At 38.1% G+C, this 26,489-nt stretch overlaps 1 protein-coding gene across 2 annotated transcripts in view; it reads left to right on the top strand.

Moving 5' to 3' along the window:
* Positions 1-24,852, top strand: part of LOC101870756 (cytosolic phospholipase A2 epsilon-like) — a 31,710-nt gene extending 6,858 nt beyond the window's left edge. For both annotated transcript variants that reach the window (XM_034062238.1, XM_034062239.1), the window contains 18 exons: positions 2,764-2,900; positions 3,609-3,740; positions 4,395-4,435; positions 9,617-9,659; positions 10,204-10,267; positions 11,532-11,674; positions 11,832-11,921; positions 12,649-12,686; positions 14,261-14,396; positions 16,119-16,255; positions 17,443-17,665; positions 18,593-18,707; positions 19,465-19,602; positions 19,827-19,934; positions 20,744-20,935; positions 21,370-21,539; positions 22,511-22,697; positions 24,036-24,852. In XM_034062238.1, the coding sequence (XP_033918129.1) occupies positions 2,764-2,900; positions 3,609-3,740; positions 4,395-4,435; positions 9,617-9,659; positions 10,204-10,267; positions 11,532-11,674; positions 11,832-11,921; positions 12,649-12,686; positions 14,261-14,396; positions 16,119-16,255; positions 17,443-17,665; positions 18,593-18,707; positions 19,465-19,602; positions 19,827-19,934; positions 20,744-20,935; positions 21,370-21,539; positions 22,511-22,697; positions 24,036-24,244 (2,303 nt within the window). In that variant the 3' untranslated portion in view covers positions 24,245-24,852. The remainder of the gene's footprint in view (positions 1-2,763; positions 2,901-3,608; positions 3,741-4,394; positions 4,436-9,616; positions 9,660-10,203; positions 10,268-11,531; positions 11,675-11,831; positions 11,922-12,648; positions 12,687-14,260; positions 14,397-16,118; positions 16,256-17,442; positions 17,666-18,592; positions 18,708-19,464; positions 19,603-19,826; positions 19,935-20,743; positions 20,936-21,369; positions 21,540-22,510; positions 22,698-24,035) is intronic.
* The last annotated feature ends 1,637 nt before the right edge of the window (positions 24,853-26,489 follow it).

The following is a 26,489-nucleotide window of genomic DNA, read 5'->3' as shown; positions in this document are numbered from 1 at the left end:
TTCGATAACCCACCTTCTGGGTGCACTGAGGCTTCTTCAGGTGCTTTACAAAATGCTATTATGCCACTGAGTCACTCCTATGGGGAAATTTGAATGGTAAAATATCTGTTTAAATAGGCTGGAAAGGCATGAAAGAAAATGGTGAAATACAAGCAAAGAGAAAAAGAAAACTTAAATCTAAAGACCACTAGAATAAAAGAGAAATATGTACAACAAAGAGGAAAAGTCTACAATATATTCCCCAAAATCTTGCTGAACATTTCTTAAAAGATATATTTTTTAAATATTTTTGTTTTTACACAGAAAATTTCATACATCATATTTTCTAAGGAAACCAGCTGTAAATTTTAGTTGATCTGCTATGTATATTGAGGTTTTTTTCTTAGTGTGATTGGTTAAGAGTAGAGGGAAAACTTATCTGGGGTTGGATTTGATGGTTTCTGGAAGCAGGGATGTGGTTGGAACATGCGGAAGTTGTGATTAACAGCAGTATTTATGAATGAATGACTAGTATCAGGGAATAAATCTCTGCTGCACTTACTTGTGGTATTCTGGGTTACTTCTGCATCTTTTGTAATGTAATACTATGGTGCTTATTTTTTTTCCTTTTATTTTCCAGCTTTAAAAATTCTGCTCTGAATTGCTGAATGGTTTATTAACTGCTTATGTGTTCATATTTTTTACTCTAGAAATGACAGATGATCAAACTGCTTTGCTTTGTGATATGTGTCATTTTGAAAAAGGCATTTGATGCATTAGGGAGAGAGAGCACCTTGTGAGAGATAAAGTTCTGGGTTTCTTACAGATTAAAAACTTAATTTTATGTACAGAAGCACACATTTTGTGTGCTCATAGTTGCTTGCATGACTTTTTATTTAACAAAATCCAAATGTTCAAATGCCTGTGTGGTGATTTGCACCAACCGAATATGTGATCTGACCAGGCAGTCACTGCGACTGCATCTGCAAACCTGCGTGCACAAATGTATCTACATTTGTGTACTCCAGGAGGTTGCCTGTTTATGCTTCAACCCATTATGGCTGCTCTACTCAGGAATATCTTGCTCTCAGTCATTCCTTAGCAGAGTGAGTCATATGGTCTGTCTTCATGAAGCCTCTCGGCATATCTGCCACACCATAGTGCTTTATTACTTTGTGTTCTGGTCTCAGGAACAGATAGATATCATATCTTTAGCCCCTTGAGATGCTCCAGTTCAGAATTTGGGCATCCCAAGGATTTGTTTAAAGTGTATCTGGCAGAGAGATTTGAAAACTTTTCAGCAGGAGTGTTTTCTGTTTTCTCAGCAGAAAGTTTGTTTTCTGGTGAAACCCAAATTAATGTGGAAAACCCATTCATTTTTTGTCTGCAGTTGGAAGGATATTTCAGGCAGTCTTTACGTTTTCTGAGTCATTGAAAGGACAAATGTTTTGGTTAGTTTTCCTTGAAAACTCAGTGTTTTTGACTATGAGGAAATATCCTTTTTCTACCTGTTTATAATGTTAACAGTATGCTACTTTTTACAATTCTGAGTTAGCATTTATTTCCCCCACTTGAACTTTGTTGCTTTTCTGACTAAATCTCGGTGTGTTCTTTGTCAGTGTTTGGGTTAGTTTTTTGTATTTTCTCATTAGTGAAGTGTTTGTGCTTCATTGAAGTGAATCTTTCCTCTTTGATCTCATGTTCCAGTTTACTTCTCTAGTGAAAAATGAGAGTTTTTCCCTCAGCTTGTTCTGGAACAAGGTGATTTTAAATAATGTTAGTAGATTTGGGTATAGGCCTGGAAATCCATCCTGTGCTTTGGATCCTGACTGCATTATGGAATCTTGGGCAAGTCATTCAAGTTTTCTCAGTGTGTTTAATTGCTTAATCCTTACATTACCACTGTGAAGTAATTCATCAGTGTGTCTCAAGACCTTTGAAAAAGGAAGCTGTAGCATTAATTGCCATTATCCATTTACAGTTTCATTTGCCTTCATTTGTGCTTCTGCTGAATATCTGATCCATCATGCTCTTCTGATCAGGTTTGGCCAAGGCCACTTTCTGGAAATGCTTTCCTTCCACACTCATTATCAAAGTTTTGCTGACTGTTAATCCCACAAGCACAGCTTGGGAAAAAAATGGCTGATAGAGAAACCTAAATCTGTAGTTCTTACTGAAAGAGAAAGAGGAAATACATGAAGAAAATTGTACGTAATATGATGTAATAACTTTGTTACAGGTTTTTAGCAAGATGCCGGGTTGACTATGTCTTGAATTATTTGACCCCTTCTGACTCACAAGGTTGCTGTAAGAACCAGATGACTGGTTGTGCATTACAAATGTGAAATAGGGAGATTGCATTATAGGTAGGAGAAAAAAGCCATTGGTGCCTGTATCAAGCTTCTGCAAGTCTCATGCCCTGGTGGTTCTCCCTCCAAACCCAAAATCGGAGGTCAGAATATGGAAGCAGTGTATGTCTTTTGTGGCAGTCTTGGCTTCCTTCTTCAGACAAGAGTCATAGCAGGATTTTTTCAGTCTGGAAGATAGAGTAGTAGGAAGGAAAAGGATGAACAACAATTCCACTGTGGTGCTGAAACTCATTTTTTTTCCAAAAGGACTGCTGAGAAAGGCAGAACTTCTTAAACTTTGTCAAATGTTCAAATAGAAAATAAGTCACTCTACAGCCCCTGCAATGTTATTTTGTCTTATTAGATTTAAATGTGCACAGTGCAATCATTCTTTTTATGGATGTATTATCACTCTGCTCATCTTCTTGTTATACAGTCACCCTTTCAGACTGCTACGTGACACTGTGGCTGCCTACTGCCTCAACTGAGAAGGTTAGGACCAGGACCATCAGGAACAGCAAAAACCCTGTCTGGAATGAAGCTTTCTGCTATAAGGTCGACCGCAGAATCAAGGTTGTGGAAGTCAATGGTTTTCACAATTTTCTGTGTCCAGATAGTCAATAGATAAAGCAAAACTACAATAAACCAATAAATATACACCTAGTTTCCAAACTCTGGAGGTGTTAAAAATTCCTCAGAAAAAAAATATATTGCTTACATCCTCCTCGGTATTGTTCTGTTCCATTGTTACTTAAGCATCTACTATACTGAAGCAGTGAGAAGAAATTAAATGCCCTGCAGAATATGGCCTTATTATCCTATTCCCTATCTTGATACATAAAAGTGAAATCCAAGTTAAAGGTCACATAAAAATAGCAGTAAGATCAATTAATTCTAGGTATGGTGGAAAAGAAATACTTTAAACATTCTTTATGCTCTGCAATAGATGTAGAAAGATGACCTTGAGGTCCTTTCTAATCCTAACCATTTTATGATTCTATGATTTAACACAGTTATTTATCACAAATTCATGAATGTTCTGCATGACCTGCTTGTCGTGTTTAATTTCCCCAGGCAGACAAGCCTGCTTTGTGTGTGTACAGTTATCAGTAATGTGAAGTCTAATACTCTCAAATCTCTTTCCATTTTCTGCTCCTCTTTCTGCTTCTTCCTTCTTCTAAAACTAGAGGAGGGAGAAAGACTTAGACTTGAGATTTTCCTGCCTTATGGAACTCTTAGTTACAGAAATAACTCCATGATATTCTTAACCTCTTTGTGCAGAATGTGCTGGAACTGAAGGTCTGTGACGAAGACACAGTCACCAGGGATGATGAACTCTGCACAATTCTCTTCGATATTGATAAACTCACCGTAGGACGTACTGTTCGAGTGAAGTTTCAGCTGAATCCACAGGTGAGCAATAGAATTGGTGAGGACAAAGCAAATTCTTTCATCTAAATAAAACCTTTTATGGTGTTTTGTGTTAGGAAAAACTTATTTAAAGGGATTTTGCTGAAATTACAAGAAAAAAATGAAATCCTTGTATAAGGGCTCCCTCCTTTTTTTTTGTTATGAAAAATCTCCACGCTAAAAATCTAGGATGGAACCAGCTAGAAAGAAATACCTGGTGCCTTAATTCTGAATATTTCTAGCTCGTTTGTTGGCTCTTGGTATAAGTTCTGAATTTTCAGTCTCTTTCAACTGTAATAATATTAAAGCAGTGAATTCTTTTTGTGTTGTGAATTTTAATCTGAATATGGCTGTTTTAGCAGAATAGCAGTTCCTATGTTTCCATGCTGATACAGCATTTAGACCTCAAAAACCTAGTTTTAGCAACTGCTTTTTCAGCCCCTTAAAACTCAGTATCTTCAGTTGGCATGGTTTTTTGGTTTTTTGTTGATGTTGTGGTTTTGCTGATATTTTTTTTCCCCAATTATTCTTATGCTCTGGGAATTTTTGTAAGTGGTATTCTAAATAAATATTTTACAAATTATACATAATTGGTACAATGGAAGCTATGAAGAAAAGTAAGTAATATAAATTTCTTTCATTTTTCCCTCTCTTCAGGCACGTGAGGAGCTGGAGGTGGAGTTCACATTGCAGAACACGTGAGTAGAGTCCTAAATTCTAAATAAGCTATTGTATTTAACATAGAAATAGTCTGAAAACCTGGCTGATATGTGACAGTGCTTCTCAAATCTATGGTCTCTGAAAAAAGTATCTAGATGTCTTCATTTATGTCTAGTAAGCTAGGATTTCAGGATACACATTTTAAAGATTTTGAATATCTGAGAATGTCACCTTTGCCCTGTTTGACTGGTACCTCCTGGCCACCAACTTCGTCCTGTTCTCTTTTTGTCATTGAATCAATATCCAAGGAAGTATGATGATAATCACAATATTCAATAAGTTCTGACCCATAAAAGGAGTGCCAAGCCTAGATGTCAATAGACAGGACAAAGCACGCCTATCACACCAGGGTCCCAACACCAGTAATGGCAGTGGGGAAGGCAGCTCCAGTAGACATCTCAAATGACCTAAGGTCTTCATTTGTTTGCAAGTTAGAGGATGGCTTATGGAATTGGTACACACTCTTGATAATTCTGTCTCTTGTTGAGGGAGGTCTAGGTAGGTTGTCTGGCTTAGATGTTGTACTGGAGTGGGTTTGCATATGGAGACAGAGGCTGGAATTTGTCTTGGGACATGTGTGTGCCAGCTCTGTCAAACTCTTCTATCGGACCTGGAAACATAGATTAAGTCAGAAATTCAGCAATTTCTGAAGTTTCTGTCTTAGGAATTCTACTGGTTGGAAGATGATGGTTGGGGGACCATACAAATAAAAAGGATCTTTGGTAGTCCCAAGGAAGAGATTTTAACTTAATTTTAACTTAATTGCAGTCATGGTTCGATTGTTATAGCAAGAAAGCATCTGATCTGCTTTTTTCATTCACAGTGTGGTATCTGGGTGACCAGTGTAATAGTTGTGTCCTGAAAAACCCCACATGCAAAGGCAAGAAACAGCTGCATCAGAAGCTAGGGAATATGCTTGTGAGGTCCCATCAGGACTGAGAAAAGGAAAGATACTTCTCTAGGAAAATGGGCTTCTTGTCAGAAGGCAGATAAACATTTCCCCTACAATGCCTTATTTTCATTTCTTGCACTTGTGTGGTGGTCATTGCTGTTCTGCCCATCAGTCAAGTTTGGAATAAAGTTGTAACCGCATCTGAACTGATGAAACATTGTGATCTTGGGAGGATATTGAGAGGGCTTTCCCCCACCCCCCCAACATAGAAAAGTGTGATGCTGAGAGTAGTTGATGGAAGGGTTTGTGCACTAGAATTGGAGACAATGGGAACTGCAATTACCAGTGGCATACTAAAGAGCCCTAAAAAGTTCTGAAAGACTGAAGTAGTTGAGATGGGTCACCAGAAAGCTATGAACCAAACTGACCTCTTCTGTGCTGAACAAGCTCAGCAGGTTTTGGCAAGGTTTTTTGGCATTGCTGGATGGGAGAAGTGTTGACAGAGATTAGAGGTAGTTTTCAGAGAGGAAGAGCCACCTGTAGTGTTAACAAGAAGTGAAGCTAACCATGGGGTACAGTTTCTACAAATCTGATATTGTGATGGGAGCAATGAAAATATACTTTTTTGGAGGTAAATATGGCAGTTTGTCTCTAAAATTAGTAATCATTCCCTTCAGTACATTTTGTCTGACACTATCTGAAGTAGTTTTTCACTGATTTTTCATCTTCATTCCAGACTTTATCAACTGCAAAGTTTACTGTATTAGCCTGTTCTTTCTTTCCAGCATTTCAGATAAACAATATCACACATGAAGTGTGACCCCAGCCCAAGAAAGTTGTCTGGGTTGCACCTACAGTAGTGGTTTTGAGACTCCTATTTTTGTCTGCCTGTTGATGTCACTGCAAGAATTGGGTTTTGAGTTACTTTTATCAAAGAACATTGGGAAAATTCCCTCATGATATCCTGGTGGGCTGTATGAAATTCGTTTGTGCATTCGTTCCCATTATCTTTTATTTAAAATGGAAGAAAGCCTTCGTTTTGGTAGTTTGGTTTCCACAACTGCAAAAACCCCTCTCAGTTTGCCTCAGTCTTGCACCACTCCTGCAGTACCTGCAAATGCTCATCTTTCTGCCACTGCACATGGCAGGCATTGAAAGCCAGATGTTTGATTCTAACAACACAGAGAGGAAGGCATGCTCCTTCCTCCAAGTGCCTTTTCACCAGCAACCAAGCCAAGTGATTGCAAAACGCCTGCCCAAAGTTTTATGGGCCCATAACATGAGCCCAGCTGGCATGAGAGCTGCTGCCCTCGAGCAGCAGTGACAGAAAAGGTAAGGTCGTTGTACACAGGTTGCTGATTTGAGTACTTTAGTGCTTTCTGTGTAATTTTCTGATGATTATCAATGGTAACGTGGCTTTCTCCCTTGTGTTTCCACTGGTAGGGTCCAGAACCAGCACGAGACTCCAAGAACTGCTACAGAGACAGGATCCCGCTTGACCAGGTGGCTTCGCTCACTCAACATCCCCCTCCCCTCTGACTTCTAGTAAAGCCCACATCTGGTGTTGAGGGGCTCCAAAGAGACTTCTACTGAACTAAAAGGTACTTTGAGTGTCCAAGGAGAGGTCTGAGGGCCCCAGGGTATTTGCTGGGTATGCTGATCTTCTTTTTGGCCTCTTTCTATCTTTCAGATGTTCCAAGTTGAGGAATTGCATCTAAAACATCTCTTAGAAGAATGAAGGACCACTCTAACACAACTTTTCATCTCGCCTCCCCCTCCCTTTTCTTGTATTTCAAATGTGAAAGATGATGCTTAAAACAAAGCCCACTTATTACAAATAAATGTAAATAGGTGTACAAAAAGTTGTATAGCACTTAAATATTATTAAAATATGCCAAAAGCATAATTTTTAGAAAATAAAAGTCTTTTTTTTCTTTCTATAGTTCTGCTGTGTTATTTTGAGAAATTTCCCCACCAGCAGATCACACTAGCCATTTGGTTTAGGCATTGCTGAGTCTCCATCCATTGAGGGCCAAATGTACTGCTCACATTTGTGTTTGTGGCAAGAAGCCACAGGGCCTCAAAGAGTACTGAAGGCAAAGGTTGTATGTTGAGAAAGATGATCCCTCATGTATAGCAGTCTACTCTAAATGTGACCTGTAATCTAAGAATCCATGTAACTGTAACGTCCCCTACAATATTGTCCGTGTTGTTGTAAGTCAAGCATGATCAGAAAAAGAGGAGGTAACAGTTTAATGAATACCAGGTGATGAGAAGTGATCTCCTGACTCACAAAGTCTGCTGCAGTCTTAGGTACCCTTTTGATAGACTTTTAATGAATAAAGATGACCAGGGTCTCTGTTCCTGGCTTCCTGGGTCACAGGCTATAATATGCTCCCAATTCTCACAGTAAAACCAAGGTCTGCATTAAAAAAGGCCATGAATCACAAACTGTGATGGAGGAGAGAACAGGAATGTTAGTATGTGTAATAAGGGCTGTCTAATAACAGGTTAGTTGTTAGGGAAATTACCAGCCAAGTCCTGAGAAGTGGATGTTCTCTGTGCCATGGACAGGCAAAATACAAAGGTCCATGCCAATCTGAATAGTGAGAGCTCTTCTGCACCCAGCTTAGTTGTGTTTCTAGCCACAGCTAATTTCAAAGCTTCAGAATGAAGTCAGTGCTTTTGCTCTTCTTAAAACATCCTCCTTATGCTGTAACCAGCAGAAGCCTTGAAATTCAAGATATAAATGTTGCAGGTGACATGTGGAGAGTAACTGAAAAGAGATAGCATCTGGACTTCCTTGTATCAGTGACCACAGATGGCCAAAAGGAACTCAGCCACTGGTGCCTAATACCTCTGTTGTCCTGGTTCTTCCCAGGAGCCTTCCAAACCATTCTGTCCAACTGTATCAGTTCCTTCTGTTTGAAGGTCATGCCTTGGACTTCTTAAGTATCAGAACTTTATACTTTGCTGATAGCAGTACATCAAATAATAGCACACTCTAATGGGTATTTACCTCCATCAAGAGAGATTTCTTGTCTTTCCATCTTCATTTTACCAGGCTGTGTAGGCTGCTATCTTTTAATATCCACCATGCTATTTCTGTGCTTTTCTTCATTTTTTGATGAAGTATTTGAAGACAGTGACACCATATGTCATGTAACATTACAACTATTTGACTACGAAATAGCAATGAAGTGCAAAATTTTTTGTTTGAAACAAAACTTGAATCATATTTAAGCACATTTCTTTGCATGTTTGTTTTGTTTGTTTGTTTTCTTTCTTTTACTTGAAAGCTTTTCCTGAGTGGTTTGCACTGTATTTAGCCAATCCATATCTTTTTATTACAGGAAAATACTGATTTGGAATTGAAATTTTAAATTGTTTGTGAGCTTTGAAATTTTGGGAGAATTCTTTGTCATGAGAAAATTTTTAAAGTTATTTTCATTTGTGTTTGTACTGAAATCTAACAGAGATGATAAACCTTCCCTTAAAATGGATAACAGTGTCATTTATCTGATTTTAAAGGAAGGGTATTGCCTCTTTTCAGCTGAAATGAAACACATATCTCAACTATATAACTATATGTGGCTACTGAGTCTATAATCCATAGCTTGTAAGGTCTGAATAAATAGCTCATACTATCTGAAGCAGGTTGAGGAGTTGCTGCTCAATCTTCATGATTTTATTTATGTATGTATGTATTCCCTTTGGACTAATCTGTTTTGGGGTTTTTTTGAGGTACTGTATGAATTTACATCTGCATTTCAATAAAATAGTATGGTATAAGATGTCCTTAATGAGAGATCGCCTGATTTTTCTGAGGGGAAAAATACTTAAGAATATAATAATTGGTGTCTGCAGTGTATGAACCCACTTCTGTCCCTAGATGGATAAGTGGAAAAACTTTTACGCATACATGCATAAAACTGTATGATCAAAACAATCAAGATGGATGTAAGAACCTCCAGCTCTCCTCAGACTCAGTATGTCATATATCAGAATACACTATATGGTTTGCTAAAGCAGAAAAACCCCATTGGAGTTAAAGCCCAGCTGCATATTCTGTCATGGGTGGATGGAAAAACTTTCAACTTGTCATCAAAACTATGCTTGCTAAAAGTCTTAAAGTATTTTTGAGTGAGAATATGAGTCAGAAATGTTGAAGTTGATAGGGAAAATGAGTAATGTATTAACTCATAGACTTAAATATTTACCTGAATTGTCCAACCCATGACACTATATTTTCCATTTTGTTTTTCAGTCCGGACTATCCTGATGCCATTATTACTAATGGAGTACTAGTGGTAATGTATATTTTTTACAATCTTTTCCTTGCCTGCATAAAATCTGTTCATATTTTTAACTCTGGAAATGCTGTGCTGTGTCCCAAAGCCAGTACTAGCAGCCACAGTCCTACTGAGAAAAAGGATCTGTTGATAGCATGTTGTAAGGCTGCTGTCAGCATACATGTGCCACCTATTTTCTTCTATAAACTTGAATTTTCTATGCATTATTTTCTCATTACGTCCATAACTATCAGGGGTTTAATGAAGAAATAACATGCTCACAAGATTAGTTCATATATCAATACACATATTATTTTGAATAGGTCTCATCTTTTTTTATCTGTATTTCCAACTTCAAGCAGCTCACAAGTTGTTTGCTCCTCTTTACTTTCAAACTTCTCAAAATGTCTTGTCACTATTGCCTTTGTTATCTGAACACATAGTAATAGATAACAATTATATTGCTCATTGATGAACTAGAGGGTTTGGTTAAGAACAGTATGAATCACTTACAATCACATTTGCCCTTCTCTCAATCATCATTTATCTTCTCTTGTTCCAGGCACGTGAGGTTTCCTGTTTGGAGGTTAGAGTGGATACAGGGAAGCTGAAGCAGCAATCCACAAGTGAGGTTATTGCTTCATTAACCTATTGTTTTTGTGTTGTGATTCAGTTGTTACAACAGATGTTGAAAAATTAATAATCTATTACTTTAGCTGTGTCACATAACACTTGGTTTCACCATGCCCCACCTTGCAGAGAGATTGTATCTGTCAAAATTCATGTTAGTCAAGCATTTCTTTCCAAGCCAAATCCTAACTTGATGCAAAAATAGAGCCATTTATACTAGAATCGAACACTTGGAAAGAATCCTCATTTCTCTTTGTTAATTGCTCTTTCAAAATGAAAATTTTTAGCTAAGCTGGATCTTTAATATTATGGTGCAATTAATATGTGGAAATCTTACCCTGTATGTTTAATTTGGGTTTGAATATGTACAAAGTTTCTGCACATTCAGGGTTATGAAAGAGATTTTTCTGTTGTTGTTGCTGCTTGAGCAAAAATGGTAAACGTAAGACCTTAAATCTAATGTAAAAATGTACCAAAGGGGTTTGCACAAACCAGAAGCCACTACCAAATCAGAACTTTGCTGTAAAATGTATTTCTAATAAATATATCAGGTCTCTTCACTAGTCTTTAAGTAATTCAAATAAACAGTAATTTGTGTAAAGCTGCTTATGGAGCAAATCTCAAAAAGTCATGGCTGTTTTGAGATAATTAATGAAATGAAAATTGAACTTTATAGAGAAAATGATAGCAATGGCTGAGTTGCATTAAAGGAAGATTCAGACTGAAATGTAACATGGGGAGGAAAGGCTGGTGACCTCAAGTTTTACGCCTCTTGGCCCTGATCTTGCAACAGAGCAGCATACAATCTCTCTGTAAATGTAAAGCCTTTTCTGTGCCAGGAACACAGCCTTTGGGTTGACAGATGGTTTCAGTTTTAGCAACAGTGAGGCTACGTGTCAAGTAGACTGCTTGATTTTTGTGTTTGAATCACTTGACTAGATCTTCAAGTCTTTTCCAACCCTGATGATTCTATGATTCTATGACTATTGTAACTTACAATAAAACGTACATAACAAACCAGAAGAGACTGACATCAACTAAATGACTGTCTTGCTCAATGTGAATAGACCAAAATGCCTTTAAACTGATGTTTTATATCTGTTTCAGCTACTGAATTCTACTTAATTACCATGGTGTCAGGAAAATCAGACAGAAAGTGTTCAGAGTAGAAGTGGATTTTATTCCTTATGTCTGTTTTCTTGGAATGGTAAAAATTCTCTCTCTCCCTCCTTCCCCACCCTCCTCCATTATTGTATTTAGATCAAGAGCTTACATTTATAGTGAAAGGATCTCATGAAGGAAGCCAAAAGATTTTGCTGGACTCTGAACCCAGCCTTAACATCATCATATTTCACTGCATCATAAATGACCAGACGAGACTGGAAATCGTATTACCAGAAGAGGTAAATGTTCTCCTCCTGTATGTTGTCATTAACCTTAATGAAATCAGAAGAAAAAATTAAGTAACCAGTGAAATCAACTAGCCCTCTTAATAGAATGAGTTACAGAGATGACAAACCTTTCATGTGTGCATCCCTACCACTTTTTACACTGTTTCAGCTGGCAGATAAAAATGAAACGGAGAAATCTGGGGTCCTTTCCTTCCCTCTGAATTCACTCCCTTTGCAGAAAGAAATAACATTAGAAGAGGTGAGTGCTGTGAACCTTTTGAAATAAATATTTTGTTGTTTAAATATTTTATTGTCCTAGAAATAAGTCACCAGATTAACAAAACCACTGTGTAAAATATCAGCAGCTAATTATTGGTAGTGTTAAAAAAATCAACACTCTCCTATTCACTTTATAGGAAGGAGGTGTTAATAATAATTAGAACAATATGAAAATGATTACAAAGCTGCATCCCAAAATTAGAATCAAGTGGTTTCAAGGAACAGAAATGACCGTTATTCACATGTATTCAGAAATGTCTTTTGGGATATTGGACTAATTCCAGAATGGCTAGTAATAGTAGTAGTATTTAGAAATAATAATAATAATATCCAGAATATAAACTTAATTCCAGTCATAACTTCAAAATTATTGAGGGTGCTTTTGTTTGTAACTATATATATTTCTTTTTTAATACTGTAACTTGTTTCATTCTTGTTGCTCCTTTTAAGTGTGCACGTTATAAGCTGGTGTAACACACAAGCTTGTGGTACCCTATCTGCCCCAAACAGAGGGTCTTGTTAGATAAGAAAGAATATGATTCCAAAGCAGGGAGTGGGACTTTGGTGAATTGTACCAAAATAACATCCACAGCCATATGAATTAGTATTTGAGAGCTTCCTCTCTTACTGAATGAGCATTGCCTGAACGTGAGGAAATAAATGTTTTAAAACTTGGTAGTAATTAGCTTTATTTTCTGGACTTCTAGGATCATTCTTTTCACTTGTGCTTGACAGCAAGAAAATGGTAAGATAACTTCTTTTTTCCTATCATCCAGGATTACTGTAAACTAGTTATCTAGGTTTTTTTCTATGATAGGTGGAGAGGAGAACACATGCCCCGTGAGTGCTTTGCCCTGTACTCACGTGGTGCCTGAGGTAAGTGCAAGTCTACTGCAGTTACAGGATTATGCAGTTCAATGTGAGCTTATGAGCCTTGGTAGGTTTCTTCAGAGTAAATTAGTCTATTTTATGACTACTCTTCTCAGACATGAGTAAAACTGTACTGCTCACCTGTTAGTTTTGTTGCCCATTTATGCCAATAGCTAAATCTGCATTATGACTGAAATAATCTCTACCCTAACTTTGCAAAGTCACAAACCAAACATAGGGCAGCCTGGTTTCTGCCTCTTTCTCCTACTTCACTGGGCAGAATGGGAGCTGAGACCTGAGACCTGGGTTGGCAACTCTGCCACCTCACTCACAAGGACAGAATTGCTGAAGTGATAGGTTAAATCAAAGACAATGAAGTTTTATAGTGCATCTAAAAACAATCCATAGCATCCCTACTACTAGGTGATATACAGAAGGGAAGCAAGATGGATTTTCAGGGCATGGAAGCAGTTTGTGTAGATGAAATTCAGAGCATAAGAAGAGCTACCTGTTCAAACCCAGCCCATAACAAAATACTCAAATGTAAATCTGACAGACAGATCTACAGAAAAAGCAAGAGAAATCTTAATCTATAGCTAAAAAAAGTGTTTGTTTTATAAGGTCAATCAGTTGACGTTATTCTGTTTTCAAAATTACACTATGATGTACCAAATTTGCTCAAAAACAGAGGTTACTAACATTAACCCTTGAAACATTCAGGTCTGTAAAATACTGATGAAAGTAATGTTCAGGATAGTCTGCAGCCACCAGAGGGTGATGTGACTCAGACGATTTGGTCAATATTGAGTGCTCTTTTCAGTAATGTGAATTTATGTTGAAGGTACAAAGCAATAGCTGCCATTTTATTGCTTTTGTAGCTTGTTTTTCTGCATATTTTTTGGATTGTGCTTCACATTTCTAAAGGGAAAAAATTCAGTGTGGCTGCCTATGTGGAAAAAATGATGAATATTCTTATATATTTGCAGGATGAAGCTTGAAAATGCTTATCTAGAAATCTGTTCAGCACACAGATGAAAGGCTTTCACAGGACAGAGGCTGAGCAGGGAGTGATGCCTGCTCTGCAGTTCAAGCTCCATCACTCATTAGACCTTCACTTTAAATACTGTTATCACTTGAGTTTTCCAGAATGTCACAGTGACATGGAATGCATACAGAAAAAATAATTATTGCAATTACCTATTTTGGTGATCTTTCCATGACTTGTGTGTCTTGTATTTGTGCCTATGTTTGTAAAAATCTAAAGCTCCTTGGAAACGCTTCTTCATCCTCACTATTGCTCCTTGCTGGCAATAGAAATGCTCCTTTTTCTTCTGTTCTTTGATCAATATACAGTATATTTTACAGATGATTTGTGAAATTCACTTGCCTTACAGGTCTTGAAATCAGCTATAAATGATGTGCATTGACTTGTCCCATTGTCTGTTCCAGCTCAGGAGACCTGGATGTGCGCTTGGGGTTTGGCCTGTGCATGGAAGAGCAGGACTTCCTGCGGAAAAGGAAGAAATATGTTGCTGCTGCTCTGAAAAAGATTCTTCATTTGGAGGAGGACCTGAAGGAGCATGAGGCAAGCCAATACAGTCCCTGGTAGCAACTCCTCTATAGGATAGGGGCCTGGCCTATAAATCAAAACCACAAATAAAAACAGCTTAAGTAATCCTGATGTTCTTGGGGCAGGTCTGGCCACCTAGGGCAAGAGATGAACAAGAGAAGCAGTAGCTGCTTCATACCTGGGAAGGCAGGATAAATGCCTTTATAGCCCCAAAACTTCTGGAAAGGCCCTTAATTCAACCCATTCCTGAAATTGCCCATGGGTCTCAGGAGGAGAATTTATAGTGGGCAAACATGGAACAACTGGGACTGTTGCCTTGGAAGCAGTGTGCCTAAGCTCAGTAAGAAGATGAGACAAGGTGCTGGTCTTGGCATTTGTAAAACATTTTCAGGGGAGAAAACAAAAACTTTCACCCAAACATCTGAATAAAAATACTTTGCAGTAGAAAAGGTGTTTTGTTGGGAAAACTGACGAGAATAAAACTGTTAAGATGAGAAAGAAGAGTGAACCTCACAGCATTGCTGAATCGTATAGATGAAATAGTTGATTCAAAGTGTAGATTTATCACTGTAGCCCCTCCTTCTGCCCTCATAATTCAGCTGTAAGTTTTGTGTTTATGCATAGCTGGGTTGTTGAAAACTGTTGAAGTAGAGACATCCCGACAGTGAAAAATCTGCAGCTGAAAATGAAAAGAAATAGTTCTGTGGATAGGATAGAGATTATAAAAAATTCTTATTTTGGATTTCAGACCACAGAATAATATAGGAAATCTGATTTTCAAGAACTCTGGAAAGAACATTTTCATATAGCTGTCTGAGATTTTGACCGATAGAAAAGCGATTGAGATGGTTAACAGCAAAATTGCAAGACCACAACTGTTTGTTCAAAAGGTTTAATTAGTCTGGATCTTTTATTCAAGTGTTTAACTCCAAACTTGTGAAGGAAAAAATACTCTATCTTTTTGGCTTCTGTTTGAACTGGAAAAAAAAACAGGATTAACTAACATTAGGATTTCAATTCATAATGGAAAAGGTTAGAAAATGTAAAAACCAAAATACAGCTTTTTGAAATTATTCTAGTTAATTATTCTGATTGATAAAATTAGAAACTAGTACTTGAGAGGTATAAATAGGCATTTTCCATAGGGCATGTAAACATCCACACAATTCAAGATGCTAACGGATGCAAAGGGTGTATTAGATTAAGAGAACTGTCTGTCTCTTCAGTCACACTTGGACCTTGGATGGGGGAAGCCCTATTGATGATTGTGCTTCAGGACATAAAGTAATTAGTGGCCTGAGGCCAGGAAGGCTTTGGCTGTTGTGGGGTCTGGCTAATTACAGGGTGCTGTGCATTCTTTTGAGACACTGTTCATTGTTAGAGGCAGAATCACGGATCCCTAATCTGCTCCGGCATGGTAAATCCTGTATTTTCTATGACAGCTTCTAATAATAGACTTTGAGAAGAATTCCAGGGTGATGAGGTTGGTTTCCAATTATATATTAAGCAAACAGCCTCCCACCCACCCGACCTGAGTGGGTAAGACACAAGACTTCCCTCTCCCATCAGTCAGGTGGTGGCAACAGAAGCCTTTTGCAACAATCACATCCTTTTTGCATGAAGTAACGTCACTACTTGTACCAATGCCTGTAACCTGTTATCTGATTTCTGCAGTAAGTAAGGTTGCTCGTCACTAATACATGCAACCCTTCACTTCTGCCTTGCTGTATTGTACAGGTGCCAGTTGTGGCCATCACGACTACTGGTGGAGGGACCAGATCCCTGACAGCAATGTATGGCAGCCTGCTGGGTCTCCAGAAACTCAATCTGTTAGACTGCATTTCGTACATTGGTGGTTTATCAGGTACCACATGGTAAGAATGACCCAAACAAGGTTCATGTTTGTACTTCTGCTCAATACCTTTGACTATTTGTACAGCATCATCAGCTTATATGGCACTTAGTAAAGCAACAGTATTTCCACGTTCCCTACAATCTCCCCTGTGTCCACCTAGAGCAAAGAAACTAAACACACTGAAAATAAGAGATCAATCATCACATTAATCAGCTGCCTTTTTTACCACATTGACACAGTTTATGCCTGATATTTTCATGTAAATGCTCTATTCCCTATTAATATTTTATCAATTATATCAGACTGAATACAACAAATTCATCTTTAGACTGGAAATTGAAGAAAGCTGAGAAGAATTTATGCCTGCCATTTGCTGTTTATTCTCACTTCCATTTTGGATTTAGAGTGCATCTCCTTCTGGTAAAGATATATTTGGGGCTAGTGGAGTTAATACTGCCACGGACAGTCCAACAAGTGATGTCAAGTTACTGATCCTGGAGAGACTGCAGCTGTGGTTGGTCAACATAAAGTGCTCTCTTCTCCCAGTGGGCATACAGCAGATGATATAAATACTAAAGTATTTAATCAAGTGGGCTCTAGGTAGGTCTACACCTGGCTGGAAGTGGGGAGTTTTTTTGCACTGAATTCTGTGTCAGTCCTTTTAAGTAATTCCAAACCTTTATGGCAGGTTTGTCTAAATATTTGCCAAAATTCTTGTAACTTCTCTATATACACGTGGAAATCTGAGTGTACCTGTTTGTGTAATGATTTCAAGGAGACACTAAAAATGGCCATACTCCGACATTTCCAGTTGTCTCGCTGGCAGAAGCCAATAGAAGGTACTTCGGAACAAACATGGGATGAGAACAAACTGGTAATGACTGCTCCCCAGAATACTTCCCCCCTTCGAAGAGATGGATTTTCTGAGGACTTGTGGAGTCTTTGTATTTAGTAGTCTCAGGTGTTATTTTTTTTAATCCCTTCAATTTCTCTGATGATTTTTGATTCCATGTAAACTTTTATTATCGAAACCAGGAATGCTTGGAGGTTTTGTTTGCTCTTGATGTAAGTATTTTAGGTGTGTTTAAATTTTAGTTGCGAACCCCGTAAGAACTAAGAAACAGGCAAACAGGTTGCACAAAGGTTCTCTGAAGCCAAACCACAGCATTACTCCTCTTTCATTATTTTCTTCTAATGCTTCTTCAGGACAATGGCAAATTTATATGAAGATGCTAATTGGTCACAAAAATATCTGGAGGATGCAATCAAGGAAGCTCGCAAGCAAGTGACCAAATCCAAGATCTGCTGTTTTAGTTTGGATTGTCTGAAGTACTATTATAATGACCTAATGGAAAGGGCTAAAGAAGGACATAACACTTCTTTCATAGACCTTTGGGGGCTTGTCATTGAATCCATGCTACATGACAAGGTATTACTCTTTTTTTTTTTTTTTTTCCCCAGAAACCTGGAGAACTTCTATAGCTATAAAGGAAAATAAATCCTGGGATGCCATTCAGTACTGCTAATGCAAATACAGTTTAGTGGTTGATTAAGCTCTGTGTACTCAGATCATTATTAAAATACTACTCTTGCTGTAACGTGAGGCTGACTTCAAACTGAAATAGTCATGCACTGCAGGTGAAGGTGTTCTGTCTTCTAAAAGAAACTAAAATCCTGAGAAAAACTATATTTTGAAATGTAAACTAATTCCTTTGGACATTAAATATTCTGACTAGAAGAGACACTTAAAAATTTGAATTAACTGACTTCACTAGCATAAATGAAGATATGCATTTGGAAAGTAACTCACTTATAGATTGCATTGCATATGGAAAAGATTCAAACAGCAGAAAAAACATTCTCTAAATATATTATCTAATTTTTAGAAAGTGTGACATAAATTTTGATACTTTAAAAACAGTAAAACTCAAGTAGTTTCCTTCTGGTTTATGTTTATTGAAGGAAGTTTAAAATTGTCACGTGCAATAGAATGTATTTTTGCATCTGCTTGTGAGCATCTTGAAATATGATCTATTCTGTTCACTAAAGTTCAGCCAAGGAAATTCCCTTACCTTTCACTTAGCTACATATTTCTCCATGGGAATGTTTTTTTTTCCCTTGGCTCAATTTACAGTCAACCTCTCTGCATATCTCAAAATCCAAGAATCCATACAGGGTGTAGCTTCTTTTGGGATACTTGCCAAGTTTGGAATATCCTAGGGCAGGTATTTCTGAACAATCCAGTGAGCTGAGGGTGGGCAGGAAAACCTAGATAAACCTGACAATTCACACTATATTATTTCAAGTGCAAATAGTTTCTCACCTCATTCCATTAACCATTTTTAACCAAAACCAGAAAGATGAGCATAGACTATCAGACCAACGTCAGGCAGTGGATAATGGCCAGAACCCGTTGCCCGTCTATGTGGCCATCAACCTCAAGTCCAACTATAGTGCTCAGGCATTCAGAGGTAATGGTTGTGATTTAGATTTCTTAACAACTTTATAATTTAAGGTATCTTAACTAAGACTGAATGCATGTAATCAGCTTTAATAATGTAATAGAACTTTCATTCTAACTGAAAAAAAACCAACCCTTTAAAAATGTCAGATAATAGCGACTAACACTTAAAAATAAAATTCCAAACATGTTAAGTCTTTAGAATTTGAGTTCTCTACACTATCAGAAGTGAAAATATAGATATACTATGGAAGATGCCAAAGTCACAATTTATCCTCGTCACAAAAAGCTTGTAATTAAACTAATTTGTATGATGGTTCCATGTGGTCTTATTTTGAAAAACTGAAAGGGAAAACTTAGAATTTTTGGATCCAGTGTCAGGAAAATCACTTTCCTGTAATATTAATGTTCACAGTATTTGCTTAATATAAGCCCCATCAAGCCTGGTGTCCTAAAGAGAACAAGTTATACATGATCAATACACACTTTTGCATAAGATTAACTGCAGGGAATACTTATGGTTTCATTCAAACCAGGGCTTTTCTGCTGGAGATTGCTGTATCACAGCCTGGGACCACCATGCCTTGATGTGAAAGGATCTTATGGCATTAGTACTGCAGGCAATATAGATATATGTATAGATGATAAACTAGTAATGAACTACCCAATGTCTGTCTCAGTATTTGTTTCTACTCTGTAATACTCTTCTGTTTAGCAGTAGTTAACATATTATTGCCTTTTCATGATGTGGGTATTTGTTGCTGTAGAGTGGCTGGAGTTCACTCCTTATGAAGTCAGTCACCTGAAATATGGAGCATCTATTCCTGCAGAACACTTTGGAAGCAAGTTTTTTATGGGAAGGATGGTGAAGAGGCTCCCAGAGACTCGGATCTGCTATATGCAAGGTGACTATTACCTAGAGGGAAAGGTGGCCTATTTGAGTTGTAGCTGGTGTGAGTGATCACATAGTTTGTACATTAGCAAGGACATACTTAGACAGTATGTGTACAAAGATGTCCAGACAGGCAGAAAGATAGTATCCAAGGGAAAGGACTCAAGGTACGTATCAATTAAAGTTCATCCAAGACTACTCCACCAATCAGTTTCTATTCTCTCTTTCACATTACAGGCATGTGGAGTAGTATATTTTCCATAGATGTGATGTATGTCTGGAATTTGGCTACTGATTCAGAGGACTTCTGGTCTAGGTGGACCAGAGACAGAGTAAAAGATATAGGTGAGATTTTGGAATATTTTTTTTTAACTACCAATATATATTGCATGTTATATGTATTGCACCTTCTGTGCAGAGGTCTAATGCCTGAAGATATGCTGTTGAAGTCAGAGAAAGAAATGAGGAAAGCAGAGATGTCAGCTAAGAAAATGTTCTGCCTGATTTAGAACTAAACTGTGCTACTTTGGCAAAGTTGTGCCTTTTTCTGAAGGACAAACAGGCACAAAAAGAGTCTCCAGAAGACATGTAAAAATCATGTTGTATTAAGAACACATCTTAAGTTAGAATATTGTCCTCCTTGGCCACTAACACTGCCAGCGGAGAAAATGGCTCTTGTGGAAGGCTTTTCCCCCCCCTAAACTGTCTTTGGTGAAAGTTTACTCTTGCTGTTAATTGCACAGGGAGCCTGGAGTGGCTGGCCTCCTAACTTAGCTAATATTTGCAGCTGGGTGATACTCATATGCATTCTGAAGGTGTCCTGCTCAACGGCCAGTGTTAACCTGTATATTTGGGACTTGGCTCTCCCCTCCACCACACACTGCAGTAGAGGTGGGCATCATTTGAGAAAGCCTACAGTGGGAGGTGGTATTTACTTCCTGGCAGTTTGTTGCCTGCAGGTAGCTGTCATTTAATTCACTGCATAATGCTGAGTTTTATTTGGTAGCATAGACCTTAAAGGCTTATAGTGATGTTTGATTTACCTGTGGGGTGTGGGATGGTGACAAGTGTAGTTATTAAGCACTCCATTTTCAAAAATACTAATAATTTCTGAAAACTGTCCTAACTCGAAACTACTTTTTTCCTTCTTGCAGCGGAGGAACCCTTTCTGTCCATGAATCCCTATGAGGTAGACACATGCCTATTCACTCCCTCAAGCGCCCTCTCCTCGGCTTTGAGAGATGTCTTAACAGGACGCCCAACCATTGCACAGTATCCCAATTTTATCAGAGGCTTACAGATGCATAGCAAGTACCTGGAGAGTGAAGGATTTTCTACATGGAAAGGCACAGTAACACAGCCTGGGTTTTAGTAATATTTTGGAAAGGTTTAGGTTTGGGAATTCCTTTAGGATTTCCAAGAGGAAGGAAGAGACAAGATTGACTTCTGAAATCCTACTTCTCCCTTCCACAGATGGAAGACATGGAAGCCAGATTTGAACAGCATTTTATTTTTGGGGGTGGGATTGAGGAGTGAAATTGATTTTGTTTGTCTGGGCGTTGTGTTCCAATGGGCAGGGTGAGGTCTGCTTGGAATGTCCAGGAAAGAATGACAGAAAAAGCTGTAGTGTATCACTTCTGTAAATCAGTGCTGCTAGTCAGTCAAAGGAATGCAGGGAAAACAGGGAGAAGAAATTCTCCATTCTTCCCTCAGTACCTTTCTGCAGAGCAGTCAATTGTGGGTTTTTTATCTGTTATAATGACAAATGTTTATTTTGCAGACACAGTGATAGACTCCTTCCCAAATAAACTGATGGAAACAGCAGATGATGAGCTCTCCCTAGTTGATACTGGCTTTTTCATCAACACAAGCTACCCACCACTTTTGAGATCGAAGAGGGAGGTGGATGTCCTCCTGCATTTAAATTACAGTGGAGGCTCCCAGACACTGGTAAGATAAGTCATGGCATCTGGGATGTTTTTCCTTCATGGTCTTTTGGTCTCTAGCACTCATCAGTTAAACCAACTAGCTTTTTGTATCACAGTAGGAATTATATGATTATTATCTGCTTTGTTATTTAGATTATAAGCTGATGTATTTCTCAGTAGCTAAGGAGGTTATTAGAAGACTGTATTGGATACAGGCATTTCAAAATCATCAAGATCTCCACTGCAGTAAATCCAAGAGTTTTTAAAGAGCTAACTGATACTGATTTTGGTTATCCTTGAGCTGAGCAAGTTACAGAAGCAATGGAAAGTCCTCACAGTATTTCAACATAATAAATCTGAATAAATGGGAAAACCTTTGTGTCCCTGGCCTCTTTATCTCATCAGTTTTAGGGAAATGTACGGGCTGATGCTTGACCTGCTTGTCCTGATTCATAAAGAAAAATAATATTAGTGTTGCATATATAATGAGAATAATATAAAATAAACATAGGCTTAAAGTAAATATAGCTGTTAAAAATGTTTTTTTTTCATGAGGTTATAAGGTACGTTGATAAATGTATCTGCTAATGGGGAGTTATTGTCAAACAGCACAGACTGCAGAGGACAGAAAGATTGGGAAAGTGGTTAATAAGAAGTCAAGATGATACAGAATAATCTGAACTGATGTCTTCCTTCTCCATTCTTGCAATTTCTTTGCCTTCTCCATCAGTCCTGTGGCTTTTGGCTCCACTTGCAATCTCAAAAAAAGTGATTGTTTTCTTGTTTTGCCTAAATCAATGCAGAAAATAAGATAAATTGCAATGTCTAGTATAAATATGGCTGTTTCCATGTGAAAATTGATATCTTCCCAAAGGAAGATTTAAACCTTAGAATATTCATGTTAGCTGCTGGAGTTTAAAAAATCCAGGTTTCTTGTTTTTTTTGAGTTTTGATTCTTTGTGTTAACTTTATTTATTTTATTCATTCATCCAGCCTCTGGATCAGATTGCAAAGTACATCTCAGGGCAAGGAATTCCATTTCCCAAAATTGAGATAAGTGAAGAAGACAGGGAAAACTTGAAGGAGTGCTATGTGTTTGAAGATGCTGACAGTCCACAAGCTCCAACAGTGCTTTTTTTCCCTCTAGTGAATGACACCTTCAAGAAATATAAAGCTCCTGGTGAGTCATCTCTGGCTAGTAGTTTTAATTTAAAGTTGCTTGTTTAGTGTATCCATTTCATATCTAATGTCTCACTGTTATCCCTAACCTTCTTTCCAATGCTGGTATTATGAATCTCATCACTGACAAAAGCACCTGATCTGTGTCAGTATGTCTGAACTGTGAGAATTCCAGAAGCTTTCCTAATACATTTGAGATGAAAGTAGGCATAAACTCCACAGGATTTATTAGAGATAGTATGAAAATAAAACTCCCCAAATACAAGCAATATGAGTGGTAGGTCCTCAACACAAGCTCTTCTACTCTACAGGCATGGACTTGTTATGCACCAATGCTTGCAACAAAGATGGAGGCAAAAACTTCTGGACATTTTGGTGGTAGTGCATTCATCTGGGTTTTGTTGACATATTTTAAAGTAAACTCCCAGACTGAGGAGTGAGTGAACAGAGATCTTTGGTTTTAATATGAACTACATCCCGTAAATCACAGAATCACAGAATCCCAAGGGTTGGAAGGGACCTCGAAAGATCATCTAGTCCAATCCCCCTGCAAGAGCAGGGTAACCTAGAGTACATCACACAGGAACTTGTCCAGACAGGCCCTGAATATCTCCAACATAGGAGACTCCACAACCCCTTTGGGCAACCTGTTCCAGTGCTCTGTCACTCTTACAGTAAAGAAGTTCTTCCTGATGTTAACGTGGAACCTCTTATGCTCCAGTTTACACCTATTGTCCCTTGTCCTACCACTGGATATCACTGAAAAAAACCTAGCTCCATCATCCTGACACCCACCCTTTACATATCTGTAAACACTGATGAGGTCACCCCTCAGTCTCCTCCAAGCTAAAGAGACCCAGCTCCCTCAGTCTCTCCTCATAAGGGAGGTGTTCCACTCCCTTCATCATCTTTGTGGCTCTGTGCTGGACTCTTTCAAGCAATTCCCTGTCCTTCTTGAACTGAGGGGCCCAGAACTGAATGCCATAATTTCTCCTGAACTTTCAGTGAGATGGTTGTTATTTCATCCAGTACAAGACTATCTTTCTTTCCTTTTGCTTGTGCTTTTCGAGTTTGGATAACCAATACTTTATGTTGTCCAAGGAATGATCTACAAGCACTGCTGCTGATAATAAATGTTGTTCTCATTCCCAGCTGTTTAGGTTTACATCATTTTCAGACAGAGGCTTGATCCAAAGGCTGGAGAATATGGTGGTACAGATGTCCCTCTGGCAAATTGTATCTTTCCCTCCAAATCTCCCTTTTCTGTCTATAATTACTATTATGAGCCATTTACTGCAATAAAACCTTATTGGTGCATCTCCTATTGTTTGTCCCTCAGGTGTGGAAAGGAGTCCTGAAGAGATGGCTGAAGGCAAAGTTGATGTTTCCACCATTCTTTCCCCATTTACTACAAGGGAGGTGTGCTTCAGTGAAGAGAACTTTGACAAACTAGTGAAACTGACTGATTATAATGTCCTGAATAATGAGCAGTTGATTATTCAAGCCTTGCGCTTGGCAGTGGCACGTAGGAAACAACGGAATTATTAGTCACTGCTCACCAGCTTCAAATATCCATGTGATATTTCTTGGGTTTTCTATTATTTGGTAAGATCGAGATGTTTGATTCTCACCAGTGATACCTGCAGTAGATATCACATCATCCTGAGGATGTGCTGGACTCCAATTCGTCTTATTTACATCACTGTTCAGATGAGCAGATTGGAATTTACCAGTGCTTTAATCCAAAACAAATTCTGTGATTCCGTGATTCATGTTTTGTGTTGTTGCCTTGCTACATTACCAATTGATAAATATATATTCCTTATAAATTAAACCAGCATTGTTTAAGACAATGCAATATGTGGAACATATAAATGCTGCTTTGATTCACATTTTAATGTTTTATTTCTGTCTGGCAGAACAGCAATTCATTGAACTGGAATGTCTCTGGTAGATGATAGCTAATCCATTGTGTTGGTCTTGCCTATCCTAATTATTGAAGGCTGTTATTGCTGATTACAGTGTCTGTCCACTTATGAGGTTTTTATTTAACTGGCTTTCTTCATGAAACTTTGAAAATATGTTTGTTAAGTTACTATCAGTGTTGTAAAAGTCTATACAGTTCTCACCATCAATAAAAAATACCTCTGAATTTAGTCATCTTTGTTTCAGATGGTCAAATGAGGCCTCTGAGCTGCTACTCACAGAACCACCTACACTCAGCCTAAGTAGTTGTCATGTTGCCCAGCTTTCATATTCTCTTGGAGTTGCTGCTGACTGTCATGTCCCACTCATCTTCCCCTGCCTTGACTGTTCCTGGAAGATGGCCTTGCAATTTCTCCCTGTGTTTCATAAGATGGGAAGTAGTATATGATACATGAGGAGACTGGTCACAGCAGCTCAGAAAATGCTTAGGATTATTTTCCTTTTGATAATGAAAAGCTCCAACTGATGCAATGAACTTCAGAATGAGTCACCAGGAAAGAATTGGTGTTAAGATCAGGGGTATCTTGATTAGGCTCAAAATTGACAAGTTTGTTTCTATGGAATAAAGTTCTAGGAAAAGAGACTCTCCTATGGAAGAAACTAGCTGGTGATGCATCTTAGAGCAATTCAGATGGTGGAAGAGGAAGAGTGGGCCATATTTTTCACATATGAGAATGTTAATTTTGTTCATGTACCTGAAACAGTTGAAAGGGCACATATAACCCTTTTTAAAGGTACAGTATTGCATGATTAAAGCTAGATTGTTAGCCCTCCATATGTGAGGCAGCTGTACCTGTGGTTTAGGACATCAGCTCATGGGATCCCTCCAGGTCTTTTCCAGAGATATCTCTGTTGTTACTCGCATGGTTCCTAGGACTTTTTTGCCACGAATGAAACAGGTTGGGATGGAAGAAATTTTGTTCTGTTTTACAGGTAAAACTTACTCAACAACTGGGCAGAAAAAAGACAGATAGGTACATGACACAGCCTAAGCCTGATTAACCATGGTTTTCATTGGGGCTAATTAGCTCATCTTCTACCCATGACTAATTACTGACATAGGTGTGCTGCATCCCAAGTCAGCCTTGGGTTATCTCTGCATTGTGTCCTGTTGGCTGATGCAAAACCTGCCTTTCCCTCTCTGAGGGGGATCGTTCTGCAGCTCTTTGCTGTGGCATCCCCAATATTTCAATTTCCTTTTTACTTTTTTTTTGAATCAGGGCATCAATAGTGGTTTTTAGTTTTTCTTTTTTTAAGACTTTCAAGATCATTGATAAAACCATGCAATACGCTTATAACATCTGTTTGCTGTCTCCCTAGCAATATTTTTCTTTGGAGTTACCTTCCTTTGACTACTGCTTTTTGTGATCTGTTAGTTATCCATTCTTAATGTGTTTAAAGTTTGTCTGGGTGACATTTGTTGCATCTAGTTCTTATGTTAGAGTGTCTTTATGCAATTCGAGCTATATCACGTCTGTGATACCTTTATCAATCAGGTCATTATTCATTGCAAAGTGAAATGGGATTATTTTGAATTCTTTTTTTTCTGTTAAATTTCGTAATAACAAGGATTATGTTTTTTTTTTTAACCAGTAAACCCCTCTTGTATTTTCCTTGTGTACTCAGTTCTTGTGCTCCCTCACTGAAACACTGACAATCTCACATGATGTGCAGTGCTCTGTACAGTGAAGCCTTATAAACGTGAGGACATGAAGAATACATGAGAATATAAAGAATAATTAATGTGAGTTTCAACATAAATTTCACCCTCCCAACTGCATCTTCTTGGAGATTATTCTTTGAAGCA

The sequence above is a fragment of the Melopsittacus undulatus genome, chromosome 4 (assembly GCF_012275295.1).
Source record: "Melopsittacus undulatus isolate bMelUnd1 chromosome 4, bMelUnd1.mat.Z, whole genome shotgun sequence".
In the NCBI taxonomy this organism is placed as follows: domain Eukaryota; kingdom Metazoa; phylum Chordata; class Aves; order Psittaciformes; family Psittaculidae; genus Melopsittacus; species Melopsittacus undulatus.
Note: the sequence above shows the minus strand (reverse complement) of the source record. Positions and strands in the feature narration are given on the sequence as shown.